Here is a 20,562-nt window from a genome sequence, read left to right on the forward strand (position 1 = left end):
TCCCTTTCATTAAATAATGCATATGTTGCTGTTTTATTCTTTTGCCTCTTCTTTAGTGTGATATGACTTCCTTATTGGGCTCAAAGCTGCATGCTGTCAGCACTTCATGACTAATAGAATTATCACATCTTACAAACAGCACATGCAGATTATTACAGCATTTTGGGCACAGCATGATAATTCAATTCAGTTCTTTTATTGTCATGTGTACAAGTACGAGTACCGTGTACAATGAAATGCTTACTTGCATGTGCTCCTGCAGACAGTGAACATAGACAACAAGACGGATAGACAACAGGATGACAAGTGAATGAATGATAAAGTGAATTATAAATAAGTAAATAAATAAGACCAAAATCACAGGAATAAACAGAGGGTGACTCTAAGGAACTTAAAGCTGCTGACCTGCTCCACAGCCTCACCTCCCATGTAAACGGGGCTGTGCTCTGTTGCCTGTTTGCGGAATTCCACAATCATCTCCTTAGTAAAGGCGATTTGCTAAAATTCATCTTCACAAAGGAATGAAAAGGCTCCTGTCAGGCAAGGTTCCAGATGAATATCAAATTGGCAACTAAATGACATATGATGGACAAAAGATTTTTATCTCTGTGTATAGTATTGTGTGCGGCATTGTGGAGCACGGACATCGGGCTGTTGCTTTAAACTGTGGAGACAATGAGCTGCTAGAGTGACAGTTTTGATGATTTCTCTCTAATGCTTTCTTGTCTTTGCTTGTCATATTTCAAATATGCAATTTTTGAGTACAGTGAGTTTTAAATCCCAGTCTTTGGCTGATTAGTGGTGTATGGTCATGAAGACCTTATTGGTGACACTTTCTATGAATGCCATGTCTTTAAGAATCTATGAACACATTCATAACACATTAAGATGCATCTGTAACACATTTTAAACATAGCTGTAAGTATTTATAAAAACAGCATAACACATTAGAGTCATATTTTTTATATATTATGAATGCTTTATCAAGTTCTCATCTATAATGCACATTAGATACCTTCATAATGCAACACAAAGCATCCCTAACTATACTGATCATTATCATGCATCATGTGGGTACCTACAGTATATGGCATTATAGATTTTTAGTTTCATTGGAGCTTATGAAGTATTATAATCAACACTATAATGACTTATGACTGTCAATAGAAGATGGTGCAATGCTTTATTAATTCTTATACTGACCATTATAATGCATTACGAAGGTATTTTTTATTATTAAGCGAAGTGTTACCACCTTATTTAATGCAGTACAGCAATAAGGATGCATTTAGCCCCATATTTGTCTCAGGGACCTTTGTATCTTTAAAAGCTGGCTTTGCCGCTTCTGCCACAGTCAATTCATGCTGATTTATATCATCCCTCGCAGCATCCACAGCATGTCAATATTTAGCTCTCTTTGGCAGCCATTATAGTCCAGTCTGCATCAGAGACCAGCTGGTTTGCTCACTGGTATCCTGCAGAGTCTTTGGCTGAAAGGGCCTCAAAACTTTTACCATCCTAATAGTTGCTCACCAGGTCCAATGATAAATGGTTTCCTGTAAAGCCTATTATTTGCCGTAGCCAATGTTTTCCAAGAAGCATCTTAAGTGTAATATGGATTCAACCCAGGTCCTTTCCATGCCAAGTTCTGAATGGTAGATGAAATTGCGAACTGGTAGCAGACAGATTTGCAGCGGAACCACCCATGTAATGTCCGTGTTCTTTAATGAGTGTCTCTAATGTGTCGTTACTGAAACACTACACCAGTACAAAAGAATTTGGGTAGCATCACTCATTCATAGTTTGGGAAAAAAAATCATACAAACATAAATGCATTTTATGATTTCTTGACATAATGAAAGAGGGATGTAAAATCAGAAGGATTTAAGACGTCTTGCTGGAATTTTACTGGATGATTTAAGAAACCTATCTCAATTTTTTACCAGCCACTGTATCTACCAGAAAATGAGATGAGTGTACACATCCCACACACTGTCGGCTACACCAGGATGAGGCGTGAAGGAAAATTCTTGGTCTGACACTTTCTGGGAAATACTTACTTCTAGTATGAGTAATCCCAGCCATCAACAATATTATAGAAAACAATTATTAAATGAATAAAAATAGGTTCTTAACAAGTTTTTTCTACTAAAGAATCTGAACCTTTTCTGCTATAATCTTCAGAATTTTGTCACTAGATTTCTGTGGCTATCAGTTTTAAACCCTATATGAAGACCACATCAAAACAGTATTTTCACAGTATTTTGTTCGAGAACCAGAGAGTTTATTTTTGTAGACCTGTTTTCAGTGATTGTTATCTGATATACCTTAATGCATTAGCTCCTCTGCTGTGAGAGAATGGAGGGAGGACACCAAAAACATTCCACCCCCATGGGAAGTCAGACATGCAATTACTTCACTGACAGTCTTTTAGGGTTGGGAAAAAAGGCAACGTGAGAGATAATCTTCAAAGTTTTGCTCTGTGGCAGAGCCTAGGATTTCATCCTTTGCATTCTGTCATCAGTGTCTCCATCCTTTCCGTTGCTTTTCCTGTAAAAATCTGCTCAGTCATACACTAAACCCTTATGCTTTGAATCAACAAGAGGAGTCTTCTGGCTGATCTGAGGGTTTGCAAGTTGTAGAGCAATTTCCAATATGTCAGACCTTGAACATGCCCCTGACATATGGATATCACCAAAACACAGCACAAGCCTTGCCTAGTAAGATTGCCTATTAATGTATTCAAGCAGATAGTGGAAGTGATCACATAGAATTAAGTCAGAAACTAAAATATAATGCCGACCAGTTGGTAAGGTTGTCTAGTATTCAGTAGTAAGTGCATGATTATTTTGTGTAGCAGTGGAGTGTAGTTGTGTAACAGTAGAGCTAAATCTCCAGGGTTGTGGGATCAGTTTGTAGGTGTGGAGCTTGCTACCCAATAGATAAAAACTGGAAAATAGTGTATAAACCTTGACGCAATCTTGAGTAGATTATACCAAAGCTCCTTGCCTGGATCTTAATTGGGGTCACGGAACCGTCAATGCTGGTCTATGACGCCTGTGGGCCCTATTAAGGCCAAATACAGAAAACAACCAACTGCAGCCATTTGAAGTAGATTTGGTGAATGATAAGGGATTTTATCTGTCAGGAGAAGGCAGTGAAGATGCTCATTATGGAAAGGTCAAGGTGAAAGTTAAGTAAGATGCCCACATCTTAAGTCTTGCACAACACACACCCCCCCCCCCCCCGACAAGTAAAGTTGCATCAGCTTTCATTCAACCAACTACCTGCAAATGGGGAGGTCTGAGAATGTTATTGAACATAATGGAGTTGGATGGGATGGCTAGCAGAAGATTAATGGCATTACAGAAGCAAAAGTGAGGACGTGTCATCAATTAGTCGGAAGGCTGACACTAAGCGGCTGTTAGGTATCTAGCGGGGGGTCTTGTCTTCCTCTCATATGCCACGTCAGATCAGCCAGAAGATCCACTGCACCATGAGTCCACTGCACGCTGTCATGTCTGAAGAGGACCATAACATGCTGAGTGAATGTAAACCCTGTGTTATAAATGTCAGCCATTTCAGGGTCATTACCCGTTAATATTGGCTGCCTCCCAGGATTTTAGTGTTGTCAGTATCCTGGAAAAGCTCTGGAGAATGTTTTTGTGCAATCTCACCATCGCCCAGCTGGTCTCTGTGAGCACACATTATAACTACACAGTCACAGCCTGTTTGATGATTTCAAGCATAAAATCACACTCTGCCTTCTGGCTTCGGCACACCTTCTTTTTTGCACTTTCTGAAGAGAAAACTGGGGCAGGTATACTCATGCTCAGCACAATGCATTATGGGTAAACTCTTGTGCTCATATTACTCCCAATCTCTTCATATTCAGACTGATGGCCTGTGTTTACTGTCACAGATGGGTGTAGTTACCCGAACCATGATTATATTCTGCCAAATTAACTGAATGAAAAAAGTGTAGGCGAGTAGCACTGACAGACCATAAAATGTCTGAAAAGATACAAAATTCTGCATTTATTTGCCACTTTGTACCATTTCAGTTGTTCTATTGAAAGTAATTTATCCAGTAAACAACAATAGCTTCATTATATTGGATATTAATTGTAAAATGATGTATGTAATTTTATTTATATCTGCCAGCCTTCTTTTGAATCTGCACACCCAAATAAGTAATACATAAAGAAGTATTTATAGTCTAGGAGGATTTGCAACAGAATTTCGCAAACGCCTTACACTGCCGTCTTGGTGCATTGTCAGTAATGGTAATTACTCCAAGCATAAGTATGCAAGCAAGTCAAATAGGGCTTCATTGTCTCACCAGTCATATTCGGTACACTGCTTTTGGTGATGTGAAGCTCGTGAGAGTTTTACTTACAAAAAAATGTTCTGGCAGAAGGAACAATGATTGGTTCAGAGAGACAGCCAATCACATTGTAGAGGAGGCAGGGCCAAGACATCTGCTTGGACCCACCTCCCTCATTTTTCCTTCTGCCCTCTAAACATTTTTGTGTAAGTAAAACTCCCATGAGCTGATGTGAATTTATGCTTTATATAACATTATATAAAAGCTAAATTAATATAACAAAATACAAGCAAACAATGTAAAGAGAGAACGGATATTACTGGATGTGACACATACAGATTGAAAGCAAAATGGATGTGAGCTGCCTGCTGTCCGACATGGGGGTATCGTTAATTATTTGGATTTTCAAACATCGTGGGTGACACTGAAGCAAATGAAGCGAAGTCTGGATGTTTTTCTTTGTTTCTGTTTCTGGGTGGTGCAGGTCAGGGCTGCATTGGATGGCACTGTGGCTTCTCCCGTCCAGGCTAATTCCTTTCATTCCGGACCCCATCTGTGTGTAGTTTTCTTGTTCCCCCTCGTCCTTGTGAATTCTCCCCTGGTACTTCGGTTTTCTCCAGCAGTCCAAACACATGCAGTTGAATTGGTGATTCTAAAAAGCCTTAGTGTGACTGTTCTTGAGTGAGCATGTGCATTTTCACTGGCATTCTGTCCAAGGTGACCCCATCTATGCCCTAGGCCTCCTAGGATAGACTCTATACACTGCAACTGTTTACTGAATGACTGCTTATGGAAGATAGGGAGAAGGTACTGTGATTTCATGGTATGTAATACCTGCACTGTAATAGCATTGAGATTAGCACTGTAAAATGGATGCTATTTTTTTCATTTGATCCTATTCTAGTGCTACTGCTCACAGACATGCACAGAGAAACACGCACACACACACGCACATAGAAACACATGCGCACACAGACACACACACAGACACACACACACGCACACACAGACACGCACACACACGCACGCACAGACCTGTACTTTCAGACCGTCCATTCATTTCTATGGGCAAAATCGAAATCCCAACAATGACAACCTTAACCCCTTACCCAGCCCTAACCAATACCATAAGTAAACAAACAAAATACAAAACTTTTGGCATTTTTAGTTTTATGATTGCAGTCACAGATTTCTATAAAATTGAATTTCCCCTTCTGGGGACTGAAAAGGTGGTCCCCACAATGTCAAAATAACAGTTTTTTTTTATCACATGATTGGGACATTTGGTCCCCACAATGTAATCTATACATGACCCACACACACACACAAATACACTTTTTCCATATTATAGTCCAGTGGTTCTCAAGGACTCCTCATTTGTCCTTCGTAATTAAGTCACGACCCCCAAAAACGTTGTTGACACTGCCATAGACCGTAATGCACAGAGAGTGATTGAACTTCCAGCGCTGCTCAACAAAAAGTGGCAGTTTTTTTTTCCAGTTCCTTATGAAAGATCTGGGTCAGCCAGTACTTCAAGGGAAGCATTTACCAAGTGTGGAGTGGAGAGGCAGCGTGCAGTTATCTGAACGAGCAGCAACACATGGTTTCTCCACCTCCTGCAAGCACAGCTTAGCCTTGTACAGCCTCTTATCTTCGGAAAAAAGAAGGGGAAAAAAAGCCAACCGCGATTGTAATTAGCTATAATAATTACTGCGGGTTTAATTCGAGAAAGTGACGATGATTGAGAGTGTTGTCGATTGTGGCTCAATGTGTCTTGTGTGACAGCTACATAATATCTGCTCTCTAATGAAGCGATTGGCGCGCGATGTCACTGTAGCTCTTTGATGTTTTGTTTGATGTTGCAGTCCTGCAGCTGCTGAGGGATGGAGTCGACCCCAAAACCATCATTCCCTCTGGAGGGTCCCTGCTGCATCTGGTAGGGACTTGACGCAGGTCGCCCCTGTGCATGCATTTGTTGCTTGGTACCGTGAAAAATTATGTACCGTAAACCACTGGATTCCTGCCTGCTATCAAGGCTCTGCTTCGGTCTTATCGGTTCCGGCCAGTACAGGCACAATTTCACATCCCTGCCCAAACCAGTTCCCCACACTGCTGACTAGATGGTTATTCCTGAATACTATCAGAACTACAGCTTGGACCCATTCTCCAACCTTGACCACGCTCATATCATCACTGCACTTTTTATCTCTCAGTTGAACGTTGATATTCAAGGTCAACCACCATTATTGCTATTGTCTGAGTAAATGCTCTAAATCTCATCTCTGGAAAAAATGGAGAGGTGTGCAAATGAATATACCTCAGGAGTGTAACTGGAGCTCCTATTTAGACTGCTTTATCTTTCTCATGAACTGTTTGAGATATTCCTTTGAATCCCTTCGGGGTCTGCACAGAGAAACTAGGCCACATTACAGGCGGCAGCCAACTATTTCATGGGCAAAAGAATGAACACAGAATAATTTATATTTCAATGTTGATGTTGTAGTGAAACTGCTTAACATTAACGCATGAGATGACTGTAGATTGAGAATGAAAGGTGGTGTGAAACTGTTGCCTGTCACAAAGAAGTGCAAGTAATGCCTGGGTCAGCATGTGGCTCAGTGGGCTCAGCCTGTGTGCCTGTAATCAGAAGGTCGTTGGTTCCAACCCAGCCTCTGCATGTCTGTGGGCCCTTAACCCCCAGCACCGTCAGCGCCCCAACAGGTGGCTACCCTTCACAGACAGCTTACTCTACAAAGAGCACAGGCGTAAAAGACAATTTCCCCACAGGGATCAATAAAATGATCAATTATTATAATTTTCCACGTCATTTTTAGGTTAAGAGCAAGCACAAAGAAGGTGAACAGTCTTGTTTTGTATTATAAATCACGAAGGCTTGTACATGATAATTGGAAATGAATGTGTCTGTTTGTCATCAGCAGTGATGCTGTTGTGGGGGGCTGTGCATGCCTTTGTACGTTTGAGCTCTGAAGATGTAATCAGAAGGTCACCAGTTAAAATCCCACGGCTGGCAGGATGCTTTTGCCTTTGGACCCTTGGCCCAGGTTTTTAACCTTAACTTGCTACAGGGACTGGCTGACCTTGCTTTCTCAGTTGTATGTTGATGAATCGACTGCTGTGTAACTATAAAATTAATGCTGAAACAAGCTCTTTTCTGGTGTTAGGAGGTGTTTGTTCGCCTGTGTATCGCTTTATTTCTGTGGTCTTAAATGCGGAGGCTGATTGTTGCCCGATTGACAGTGTGCCCGTCACGACAACGCTCTCGCCGCTGAGGTGCTGATCGCCTGCGGGCTGAGTGTGGACCAGCAGGATGACGACCTCTGGACGCCTCTGCACATGGCCTGTGCTTGCGGGAGCTCGGACTCAGCTCTGCTCCTCCTGACGGTGAGCGCAATCCTGCTCTCTTCTCCTCCTTTTCCTCCATTGTCTACCAATGTCCACTGACAGTGCATGAATCCCTGCTTTCCATAATCTGTCTGCTGGTGGGGTTTTTCCAGATTAAATGTTCTCAAAGCTGTACTATCCATAGCGAACAGCTGTCATATACTCTGGGAAGAGACGCTTTTGCTTTGGTGGGAAAAGCACTGTTGTGTTTTGATGGTTTGCAGTTTTTATTGCTGAATTATCCAAGTTATGCTTTATATTTCTTTATGAATATTGTTTTTTTTAATAGACTGGTGATATTAAATGTAGTGTGTGATGCTGCCCACTGGACATAGGTGCAAAGATTTTATGTTAATGTCTTACATTGCTTTAGAATCGTATCTGCTTCATGCTTACTGATTTAATAGGAGTTGTGTCCTTCTCTCAAGGGGGAAGGTAGGTTGATTATTTTGAGTTATCTTAGCATTACAGTGCTAAAAGATGGAGCTGGGACTGAATTCTGGGAATTATGCTCTTTATTCATGTTGGGATGTGCAATTACAGTGTCTCGAAGAAGACAGTACTTAAGCACACCACACCGTCACATGCCGCGCCGGAGGTAGGTCACTAATAATGGCTGTCATCGCGTCTCAAGGGACAGCTACCGGCGGGGGTTGTCCTTTTCGTTGCGGTGTGGCACTGGGTGTCTGCGAGTTCAGTTATTGGTTTGTTAGTTTAGAGAAGTGTGGATAGATTCCAGACACATACCCTTCCAACGACTGGAGGCTGAATGCTGTTCAGAGACAGCGGTTGCGGAGGACGTCATGCTGACTGGGCACTGCCGCGCAGGTGTGTGTACCACTGATGGCAGAAATGCTAACACGCATCAGCTTGCAGGAGTGAACAAAACACAGGCCCACGCCTGCTTAGCCACACAAATATCCGTCAGCCACTCTGTGTTTGTGCTCGGGTGAGAGAACTCCTCCGCTGTGGATTGTCAACTTTCCCCTGGAGACAAAGAAAGGGAGAGATGTGCATTTTTGCTACGTGTTTGTGGGGGAAGGCAGCCTTTTACCCCTTGTAATGGGATCAATCTCACCATCAAAAATGCCTTGCAGGTAGTGGTTGGTTACCAGCTGTGCCCCACGTCCATGGTTTGCTGTCACAATTTGAAGTGCAAAGCACAGTTAGGTCATGTGAGAAATATTGATTCATTACAAACACCATGTGGCTGAATACAAAAGGCTGAAATAAATATCTGTAATAACCTAAAATAGTTTCTAGATCTTCATAGCAGTTATGCTTCAGAGTCAAAGACAAAGGACATGGCCTACTTTCTGTAATGTGTTGGTAATGCTTCAGATTATGCTAAACAATATGGACTGACACTCTTAGCAGCAAAATCTCCAGTCAAAATGAATAAAATCATTCATTATTTTTTATTCTCGACGCATAAATCGTCATTCCATCGCGTCTGACATCCTTGTTAATTGTGAGCTGGCCTCCCATCCTACTACCTATGCCAACTTGGCAGAGATATTCCATATTTAATAATAGCTCTTTAGATACTGGGGGGGGGGTATCGTTGGGAGTTACACAAAAATGTTCTGTGGGCATAACAAAAAATCATTGGTTCACAGAGGAAACCAGTCAGATTGTAGAGGAGGTGGGTCCAAGCAATTATAGGAGGCAGGACCAAGACATCTGATTGGTTGGTCCCGTTTCCTCTAATCTCTTATTTGTTTATGGTTAGTGCGGTTTTTGAGTCTCAAGCCAAACACAAGCAAGGTTTCACGATCACATGACTTTGTGGTCATCTCCCAGTTAGAGCAATCTATGATATGTGATTATCCCAAAGTGACTTTGCTGGCTGGCAAAGGATCAGGGAAGTCCTGGGGATCTATTCTCTCTACAGGAGAGTCTTTCAGCTCCTTACACGCCAACACTCCTGTCATTCATACATGAAATGCAGCCGAAAGCATGATGACAGAGTCCGTTTCACTCCATAGTTTCTATTCTGATTCTTTCTTCATTGTCAGCTGATGTGTGATACTACTTAGTCCAACCATTTTGATATAGAAAGATCGCTCAATATCTATTGCTTGTTTGTTCTTGTTTTTTCGCATATGTTTACCTATTTTTAATAAACAAATCATTCATTGTATATTTGGAAGTTGAGAACTGATTTTGTTGCATCAATAATCAAGGTGTTTTGTTTGAAGGATGGAACAGAACTTTGGCTTTGAGTTTCTGTCAAGTTGCAAATCCTCCCCTTATTTATCAGAACTTATTACGGAAGAGACACTCAGAGGGCAAAGGTCAGCTTATTGGCCCCTGTTATCAAGCCTGGCAGTAAGCCTCCTATATGTATGTCAGAATTTATTAGGTCACGTTAGACAGATGATTCACTTAAAGAATCGATAAAAGGATTTAGCTCAGGCCTCCAACTACGTGATTGGTCATTTATCTTGAAGACTATATCTTTGATAGCAGAATCCAGTCGTGGAACTCAGCAGTGGTTTGATTTTTTTGCTAAATCAGTGATGTCATTGTGTATTCTCCATAAGAATAGATTTGCAGTGAAGGTAATTTTAGAGATACTACTAATTCTTTGTTGTAACTACTTAATCACTATGTAATTCAGCGGAGGCCCTGCACAGTGGGCTTAGTGATTAGACGTATTTCTTTAGTATATCATAAAAGTATGAAATTATAGTAAATTCTGGCGTATCTGTTCGGTTGTTAGCAAATATTTTCCTAAACTAAATCTGTGCAGTATAGAGGTGAATGGCAAACCATGAGTAGCTTATTCAAACCGGCAATTTATTCAGTTTGGTTATATGAATTTAAAACACACAGACACACACATGTTTGTATTTATATCTTTGTGGGGACCGTTCCTTCATTTCCATGGGAAAAACCTTAATCCCAGCACTGACAACCTTAACCTCTAACCAACCCTAACCTTAACCATAAGTAACCACACAAAATTAAAGATTTTTGGCATTTTCAGTTTTTTGATTTGTGGTCACAGGTTATTATGAAATTGAGTTTCCCAAAAAGGTGGTCCCCACAACGTAATATACACATACCCCCCCCCCACACACACACAGACAAAATCATGAATTTCAAAACTTATAAACTTAAAAGTTTGCTGTCAGTGTACTGTGTCTTAAAATTGGAATGTATGTACTATAAGGAGATTTTTTTAAACATGTCATAATATTAGAGATTTACTATACACAGTTGTAAATAGTACAGTACAGTTACACATTGTAAGTACAGTTACACATTGCTGATAACCTGACAACTGCATGACAGAGTCTTCAATATTTCATGCTAACATATAAATAATATCAAATAATTTTCAGTTATTTCTCTTATTTTCTATCACCTGGTTAATGAACCAATGCACTCGTTTCTATTAGATATCATGTTCTTGTTAGCCTCAGAAAAAACTGATTTAGTTTTCCTTGCAGTATTTAAGATAAAATTTCTACGAAATTCATTATCTGTATTGAGATATACAGCATGGACAAGGACTGCATCTTAAAGTGCTGACAGCAAACTGTGATGCAGTGGTGTCTTAAAGTGCTGACAGCAAACAGTGATGCAGTGGTGTCTTAAAGTGCTGACAGCAAACAGTGATGCAGTGGTGTCTTAAAGTGCTGACAGCAAACAGTGATGCAGTGGTGTCTTAAAGTGCTGACAGCAAGCAGTGATGCAGTGGTGTCTTAAAGTGCTGACAGCAAACAGTGATGCAGTGGTGTCTTAAAGTGCTGACAGCAAACAGTGATGCAGTGGTGTCTTAAAGTGCTGACAGCAAACAGTGATGCAGTGGTGTCTTAAAGTGCTGACAGCAAACAGTGATGCAGTGGTGTCTTAAAGTGCTGACAGCAAACAGTGATGCAGTGGTGTCTTAAAGTGCTGACAGCAAGCAGTGATGCAGTGGTGTCTTAAAGTGCTGACAGCAAACAGTGATGCAGTGGTGTCTTAAAGTGCTGACAGCAAACAGTGATGCAGTGGTGTCTTAAAGTGCTGACAGCAAACAGTGATGCAGTGGTGTCTTAAAGTGCTGACAGCAAACAGTGATGCAGTGGTGTCTTAAAGTGCTGACAGCAAACAGTGATGCAGTGGTGTCTTAAAGTGCTGACAGCAAACAGTGATGCAGTGGTGTCTCGTAGTACGTTGCTGCAGCTGCTGTCAGCTTTAATAAATCTTGCTTAAACTCCATTTTCATAATCCTGGTCTGCGCTTTGTCACATCAGGTAGTAACTTGTACAGCTACACACTCTGAATTTACAGGGCTGTCTGCATATTACATTTGCGTGTTTAGTAAATACCCTCAAGCCTGTTACTGTTGCCATCATCAGCAGTTTTGTAAGCACTGAACACAGGAAAAAAAATATATTAAAGAAATAATAAGCTGGATTTTGCATAGGGACTTCGCCTAAGGTATGGTGTTCATTTGAGAATCAAAATTAATTATTCAGCAGCTATATTTTTGTGAGTATTCATACCAAGTGCCCACCACACACAATTTCACATACAGATTTACATATTACTAGCACCAGAATTTGTATCCTTTTTATTTCTGTTGGGCTTGATTAGTTTAAAAGAATGTCATCTAGTAAATCCATTACCTCCTTCATGTTTGGCTCCCTGAGACTATTTCATGTAATGTGCTCACCATTTGATGGTCTCTCTTGGCCTGTGGATAGTCGCTTAGGAGACGGAGACAGTCTGAAATCAATTACACTGATACTCCCATTGTAGGTCTCTGCACAAGTAAGTAGTTGGTAACCATGGTGAAACTCTGCCTGTTCTTCAGAACCCGCCTTCCTCTGTATCTATATGAACAGGGTTGCCAACTTTTGGTTAGCTGGCTGGAGTGAGATTTTCAATTCCAGACAAGTCTGCACACACATGCACACACATTTACATGTATGTAAGAGCTTTATTACCTTGTAAGTAGTCGGTAGGGTCTGAAAAATACCCCAGTGCTTTTGATGTAGCTAATTTTAGGTCTATAATGGAATAATATAGATTTGCTGTAAGGTTTCTTGCATGAGCGTGAGAGTCTGAAAGCATGAGTGTCATGCCAGATGATACTTGGCAAACCTGTATGAATAAGGAGACAGAGGGTCACTGCAAAGTCAGAGGGTCACTGCAAAGTCAGAGGGTTCACTGCAAATAAGAGCCTTGAATGCAATCAGCGAAACATATTTCAGTATAACTGCGCTCATCTGATGCAGTCAGTTTTGATGCCGTTCATTTTTGTGATTCATGGGGATGGAGTCACGAAGCATTCATGTACTGGATATTAGGTTTGACAGGTGACAGTGAAGTCATCACAAGGGGGAAGGGTTTAAAGACTGACAAGTTGTATGTGTTTTTATAGCACACAGAGGTTGACATTTCTGTTTAAACAACAGCAAAAACACTGTGCAACAGCTCTAAGCAGAACCTGCAACAGATACAATATTATAAGATGCAGACTAATAGATTTACTGTTTATATAGCATGGTAGAGGAAGCATAGTTCAATTCACCTATAATACAATATACAATCATTTCCTTTATAAAAATAAATCTGACTCCATACCTGCTTGTATCATTAATCTGTGTACTTTGAATGTGTCTAACCACACTGCACCTTCTCCAATTCGATTGCCATGAACAATGTAGATTTCTTTCTCTGGTTGATTTACAGTCTTACTGCTATTTTTATTGTTCTCCAATCCACATGGAAGGCTGGTGCCAATGTGTTGCTGCAGGACATCTATGGAAACTTCCCAATGGACTACACTGTGGAAGGAACTGAGACGAATTACATTCTTATGAAGTACCTGAAAATGAAAAGTAAGTATTTCCTGTGCTGGTTTGTTCAAGCATGGCCAGTCAGAGCCTGAAGGCAACACTGGGTTTTAAAACGGAAATTGACAGTGACTGATCTTGTTAGAGAGAAATGGAGTTTTTTTTTTCTATCCAAAGTTTAACCTATAACTACCTGTTGACAACATAACTTCCCTGACCACTTCTGCTTTATAGTCCCTTCCGAGAATTATTGTTTCCCTCAAAAAAGCAAAGAATGGCATTATTCATCAATAGGGCTGTATCCTCAAGGGTCTGCAAAATTGTACCTTAGCTGTAGGTAAATGTAGCTTTTAAGGTACAGAAATGGACTCTGAGGAACATTTTTGTACCAGTGGGGCTACATGAATGTTGTTTGTACATTGCGAATGAAGCTGCACTAGGGTTGTACCCTTTTTCTGACTGAGTTCAGGTCACTATTTTAACCTCTTGTAGGTATGTTGGCTAAGACCTGGGGGTGGCGCGGTGGTTAGCACTGTTACCTCACTTCTGGGTTCAGATCTTCTTCTGGCCCCATATGTGTGAAGTTTGCATGTTCTCCCTGTGTCCTCTTGGGGTTTCCTCCAGGTACTCCGGTTTCCCCCCACAGTCCAAAAATATGCTGAGGTGAACTGGAGTTACCAAACTGTCCATAGGTATGAATGATTTGTGTACCCTGGGATGAGTTATTCCTTGCCTTGTGCTCTTACCGTCTTAGCATAAGACAAGCAGGTGTGGAAGATGGATGGATGGATGGATGGATGGATGGACATTTTAGGTCTTCAGTATTATATCAGATAGCAACCATCATGAGAATTTGATATAAAATAGATCCACCAATCATAATTAGCACTAAAATGTTTGCGTATACTTATGAAAGAACAGCACATGTGGTTCATAAATGGACATCCATCCATCTTCTAGTCAGAATCACAGGGGGGGGGGGGCTGGAGCCCATCCCAGGCAGCAGAGGGCGTAGCTGCACGTCGTTAGGTCATGGGTAGAAAGCTGCAGGACACCGGGAGGAGATGTGACCTCCAGATACACACTCGAGTGGCCCACACTCCCAGCTCTAGAGGTGTGAGGTAACGGTGCCAACCAATCAGCTTCCACGCCACCCCTTCATCAATTACCTCCACACATAATTACAAAATTAATAGGTTTAATTACAAAAAACTGAAGAAAATGTAGATGTATTTCAAGTACCATTTGGGAATTAAATTTGAGAACATGAAAAAAGTCCTTGGGGGGGGGGGCTTTGAAACATTTTTGATGTTTAATTAAAAAAGTGACTTTTTTAAAAATGACGAGGATTACAAGCACATGTTTAGCAGTAAGCTGATGGTAAACAGGCATCCTTTTTTGCCAGCCGTTAGCGCGGCACATGGATAGAAGGCCACGCCCCTGGTTACCTACTGTATGGCAGTTTACTTATATTTTTGCACATCGTTTGCACTGAGGAAACTCAAAAGATACTTATCTGAATTTCCCAAGACTTATTGGAACATCGCTGCTTTATAGCAGAGACGATGCTCGATCTACACCCGGGTACCAGGATTCCCAGGTGTACCATCAGCAGTAAATGATTACCTGTCAAACTGAAATGCTGAATGTCAAGCGAGACGTCCATCTATTACCACTGATGGTGGGAGTCTGAACCATAAAGGATGTCTTATGGTTTTTGCCAGACTCCAGATTACACATCCAGGTTAAATGCGTGTCATGCACTGCCATCAGTAAGCTCTCAGTGAAGCCTGTCAGCAAACATCAAACACAGACTCTGCCCAGATCCATGGATTCAGGATACAGGCAGCCGACACAGAAACCGTGCCCAAATCTGTCCCAGCGGTATTATCCTAATGTGGAATTAATTGACCGCTAAAGAACTCCTCGATGTAGTCAGCTGACCACGTTGGCTGTAATGTAAGTTAATGTCTGGGCTGCAGGTCAATGCCTGCACTTATGATGAGTGTCTGTACTGGCCCTGCTACCTGGAGGCTCATAGCAGTAATTTGACACAATTATGATACATTGTACATGATTATGTGCAGATGCTGAAATGACTCTGAATTAAAAATAGATTAAAAGCAGGATGCCAAACTTACATTACTCATACTGCCCTTTTATGGAGCGAGGAGTGGGGATGTTAATTAAATGGTTTTTTTTCTTGGTGAAAAAAAAATCCAATCATGCCAGTGATTAAATTAAAAGACTGCCTGATTTTTTTTCTTCCCTATGTATGTAATCATTAATGCGACCCACATCTGTAATGAAGAGGATTCCTGCCTTTCTGAAGCGCGTTCTGCAGGGAGGATGCGTACAGTTCCTCAGCTCTGCTTTGATGCTACAATTCCTTGCAAACCGTCGCTCGCACAGCCCGGCGCTGCCTCCGTAGCCAAGATGAGCAGCCTTGGACTTAGTGTTAAGCCACTAATGGTTTAATTTATTAAACTTAATGACATTATATGGCCAAGGAGTGCTTGTTCATCGAAATAGAGCTTTATAAATGTGCCTATTAGGAGTGATTGCTGGTGCCTTTAGTATTTTAGCTATTGCAACCCACAGTGTTGCCATGGGAACCAATCGAGCTCCCCTTCCAATTGAAAAGAGGATTAGTAAAATTGCTGAGGGATCATTGTCAATATCAACAAGAGTCAGACACTGTGGTTATTAGGGGAGCACATTTCATATATCATTAATCATCAAACAGCTGGGTACAGTACAAGAGATACAATGTAACGTCTCCTACCTGCCCAGAAAGTCTTCCGCATTTTATTTAAATGACGACCATGTTTTAATAAAATGTTCAGATAATTATTATTTACTGTTATTTAAAGTGGTGTTATCTATCCATTAAAGGCAGTGTAAGATGCTGTTCCTCTTGTAGTAGTACCTGGCAATTAGAGGCAGTGTAAGATGCTGTTCCTCTTGTAGTAGTACCTGGCAATTAGAGACAGTGTAAGATGCTGTTCCTCTTGTAGTAGTACCTGGCAATTAGAGGCAGTGTAAGATGCTGTTCCTCTTATAGTAGTACCTGGTAATTAGAGGCAGTGTAAGATGCTCTTCCTCTTATAGTAGTACCTGGCAATTAGAGGCAGTGTAAGATGCTCTATCTCTTGTAGTAGTACCTGGCAATTAGAGGCAGTGTAAGATGCTGTTCCTCTTGTAGTAGTACCTGGTAATTAGAGGCAGTGTAAGATGCTCTTCCTCTTGTAGTAGTACCTGGCAATTAGAGGCAGTGTAAGATGCTCTATCTCTTGTAGTAGTACCTGACAATTAGAGGCAGTGTAAGATGCTCTTCCTCTTGTAGTAGTACCTGGTAATTAGAGGCAGTGTAAGATGCTCTTCCTCTTGTAGTAGTACCTGGTAATTAGAGACAGTGTAAGATGCTGTTCCTCTTGTAGTAGTACCTGGCAATTAGAGACAGTGTAAGGTGCTATTCCTCTTGTGTTAGTACCTGGCAATTAGAGACAGTGTAAGATGCTGTTCCTCTTGTAGTAGTACCTGGCAATTAGAGGCAGTGTAAGATGCTCTATCTCTTGTAGTAGTACCTGACAATTAGAGGCAGTGTAAGATGCTCTTCCTCTTGTAGTAGTACCTGGCAATTAGAGGCAGTGTAAGATGCTGTTCCTCTTGTAGTAGTACCTGGTAATTAGAGGCAGTGTAAGATGCTCTTCCTCTTGTAGTAGTACCTGGCAATTAGAGGCAGTGTAAGATGCTCTATCTCTTGTAGTAGTACCTGACAATTAGAGGCAGTGTAAGATGCTCTTCCTCTTGTAGTAGTACCTGGTAATTAGAGGCAGTGTAAGATGCTCTTCCTCTTGTAGTAGTACCTGGTAATTAGAGACAGTGTAAGATGCTGTTCCTCTTGTAGTAGTACCTGGCAATTAGAGGCAGTGTAAGATGCTCTATCTCTTGTAGTAGTACCTGGAAATTAGAGGCAGTGTAAGATGCTCTTCCTCTTGTAGTAGTACCTGGCAATTAGAGACAGTGTAAGGTGCTATTCCTCTTGTGTTAGTACCTGGCAATTAGAGACAGTGTAAGATGCTGTTCCTCTTGTAGTAGTACCTGGCAATTAGAGGCAGTGTAAGATGCTCTATCTCTTGTAGTAGTACCTGACAATTAGAGGCAGTGTAAGATGCTCTTCCTCTTGTAGTAGTACCTGGCAATTAGAGGCAGTGTAAGATGCTGTTCCTCTTGTAGTAGTACCTGGTAATTAGAGGCAGTGTAAGATGCTCTTCCTCTTGTAGTAGTACCTGGCAATTAGAGGCAGTGTAAGATGCTCTATCTCTTGTAGTAGTACCTGACAATTAGAGGCAGTGTAAGATGCTCTTCCTCTTGTAGTAGTACCTGGTAATTAGAGGCAGTGTAAGATGCTCTTCCTCTTGTAGTAGTGCCTGGTAATTAGAGACAGTGTAAGATGCTGTTCCTCTTGTAGTAGTACCTGGCAATTAGAGGCAGTGTAAGATGCTCTATCTCTTGTAGTAGTACCTGGAAATTAGAGGCAGTGTAAGATGCTCTTCCTCTTGTAGTAGTACCTGGTAATCAGAGGCAGTGTAAGATGCTCTTCCTCTTGTAGTAGTACCTGGCAATTAGAGACAGTGTAAGGTGCTATTCCTCTTGTGTTAGTACCTGGCAAAACCATTTGTGGGGATAATTTAGAACAGGGACCCCAACTATTTTTCCCTGAAGAACACATTCTATCAACAACACAAAGCCAAGGTGCACTAACTGGGGGGCGAAGGTCTCGAATGTATAATCTGCAGGTCAGGGGGAAGGTGGGGGGGCTTCCGACAGTAAAATTGCCAGGCGCGGTGGCGCTGGGGGTGTGCGGCTTGATCTGTATGGATTCAATTGTTTTTTTGGTCTGGAGTCCTCTAGGTGGTGACCACTGATCTAGCAGCTACCTTATTAAAAATGGTCATTCCTGCTTTCGTCATAGTTTGAAAGTGGATTTCTAGAGAAACAGAACACTGACACATGAAAAAACATTACTGTGCAGCGGAACGGTGCACCATTGCCATAATGCATATAACAGTCTAATCCCTTTCCTTTCTGCAGGTCTGGATTTGGACATCCTGCACCTCCTGAAGTCCCAGTGCCAGTCATCTATGCTATCTGATGTCCAGCACCTTCTGGCCACTGAGGGGAGTGTCAATGAAGTCAATGACGAAGGTGTCACATTGGTGCGTGATCACTACCTCATTTCCATCATGGTGCGGTCCCGACGAAGGTGTCACATTGGTGCGTGATCACTGCCTCATTTCCATCATGGTGCGGTCCCGACGAAGGTGTCACATTGGTGCGTGATCACTGCCTCATTTCCATCATGGTGCGGTCCCGACGAAGGTGTCACATTGGTGCGTGATCACTGCCTCATTTCCATCATGGTGCGGTCCCAACGAAGGTGTCACATTGGTGCGTGATCACTGCCTCATTTCCATCATGGTGCGGTCCCGACGAAGGTGTCACATTGGTGCGTGATCACTACCTCATTTCCATCATGGTGCGGTCCCGACGAAGGTGTCACATTGGTGCGTGATCACTACCTCATTTCCATCATGGTGCGGTCCCGACGAAGGTGTCACATTGGTGCTTGATCACTACCTCATTTCCATCATGGTGCGGTCCCGACGAAGGTGTCACATTGGTGCGTGATCACTGCCTCATTTCCATCATGGTGCGGTCCCGACGAAGGTGTCACATTGGTGCGTGATCACTACCTCATTTCCATCATGGTGCGGTCCCGACCGCACTGTCCTGCTTCGGCATTTTTGCGCAGACACTTGGGCAACTGCTCTGTTTCTTACATGTTTCTCTTACAAACCCCCCTTGATTTACTGTGTACAAGTCTACTATTGACAGTTGCAGTATCCTACTGTAAGCATACACTCACAACTTGCAAAATCTTTTTAGCTATAGTTATTTAGTTCGCCTCCTCTGTAATCTTCCTCCTTCTTTACTTGGGGGTCTAATGTTTTCTCTTTTTTCAGCTGCACATGGCCTGTGCCAGTGGCTTTGAGGACGTTGTCTCTCTGCTGCTGGAGGCTGGAGCGGATCCCCAGGTAGCCGATGACAGCTCCTCCACACCTCTCCACCTGGCTGCCAGATACGGACAGGTAGCCCTTCTACGCTTCCCAGGTTACTGCTACTGACCTTCAGCCCATGCATCTGTGATCACCTGTTCAAGCTGGGACTGTCTGCCATAGCACAAATTCCAAGATGATGTTGCATCTTACCCTCTCTGCAAATGGGTGTTTTTATTTAGCTCGCTGAGATTCCTTTCTCATGTGTACTTGTTGATTAGACGGATAATTGTTGCATTTGAATGCTGGCACCATACTTGTGGGTGGATCTGTTTGCTAGAAATGTTTTTCACAAGTGAAACATTAGATTTGAGTCATTTGCAAGCTTCTGACAAAGGAAATTTGCCCATATTTTTTATTTTTTTTTGGGAAAACTTTCTATTAATGTCACATCTATAAGAATCTATGAACACATTTATAATGCATTATAATGTATTCATAAAGTATTATAATCATGGCTATATCTATTTATAAAAAGGCATAACACATTATAGCTGTTACGCCCGGCTCGTACGATCCTCGTGTGTGCCACGCCCCCCTCGTTACCTCGTGTCAATTCCCGATTGTCATCACCTGTTTCCTGTTTCTCTTGGCTTGTCCTTGTCGGTGTCAGCCCGATCTGTTTCAATAAACCCCATTTGTCTGCACTTACGACTGGACTTGCCTGCTTACCCGCTCGCCGGATCACCAAGTATAACAATAGCCATGCATATTATGCATTATGAATGCTCTATGAAGCTCCCATCTATAATGCAATATAGATGCCTTCATAATGCAGTACAAAATATCCTTAATTTTTACACTGGCCAATATAATACATTATGAAGGTATCTATAATGCATTATATATGACAACTTCACTGGAGCTTATGAAGTATCATAATCAACACTATAATGCCTTATGACTGTCAATAGAA

General features: G+C 41.8%; 1 protein-coding gene across 5 annotated transcripts in view; it reads left to right on the forward strand.

Annotated features, from left to right (window-relative positions):
• LOC111843647 (unconventional myosin-XVI-like) overlaps positions 1–20,562 on the forward strand; it is a 118,346-nt gene that overhangs the window by 26,104 nt on the left and 71,680 nt on the right. For all 5 annotated transcript variants that reach the window (XM_072700900.1, XM_072700897.1, XM_072700896.1 and 2 more), the window contains 5 exons: positions 6,193–6,263; positions 7,586–7,729; positions 13,461–13,569; positions 18,622–18,746; positions 19,554–19,679. In XM_072700900.1, the coding sequence (XP_072557001.1) occupies positions 6,193–6,263; positions 7,586–7,729; positions 13,461–13,569; positions 18,622–18,746; positions 19,554–19,679 (575 nt within the window). The remainder of the gene's footprint in view (positions 1–6,192; positions 6,264–7,585; positions 7,730–13,460; positions 13,570–18,621; positions 18,747–19,553; positions 19,680–20,562) is intronic.

Source organism: Paramormyrops kingsleyae, chromosome 16 (genome assembly GCF_048594095.1).
Source record: "Paramormyrops kingsleyae isolate MSU_618 chromosome 16, PKINGS_0.4, whole genome shotgun sequence".
Lineage (NCBI taxonomy): Eukaryota > Metazoa > Chordata > Actinopteri > Osteoglossiformes > Mormyridae > Paramormyrops > Paramormyrops kingsleyae.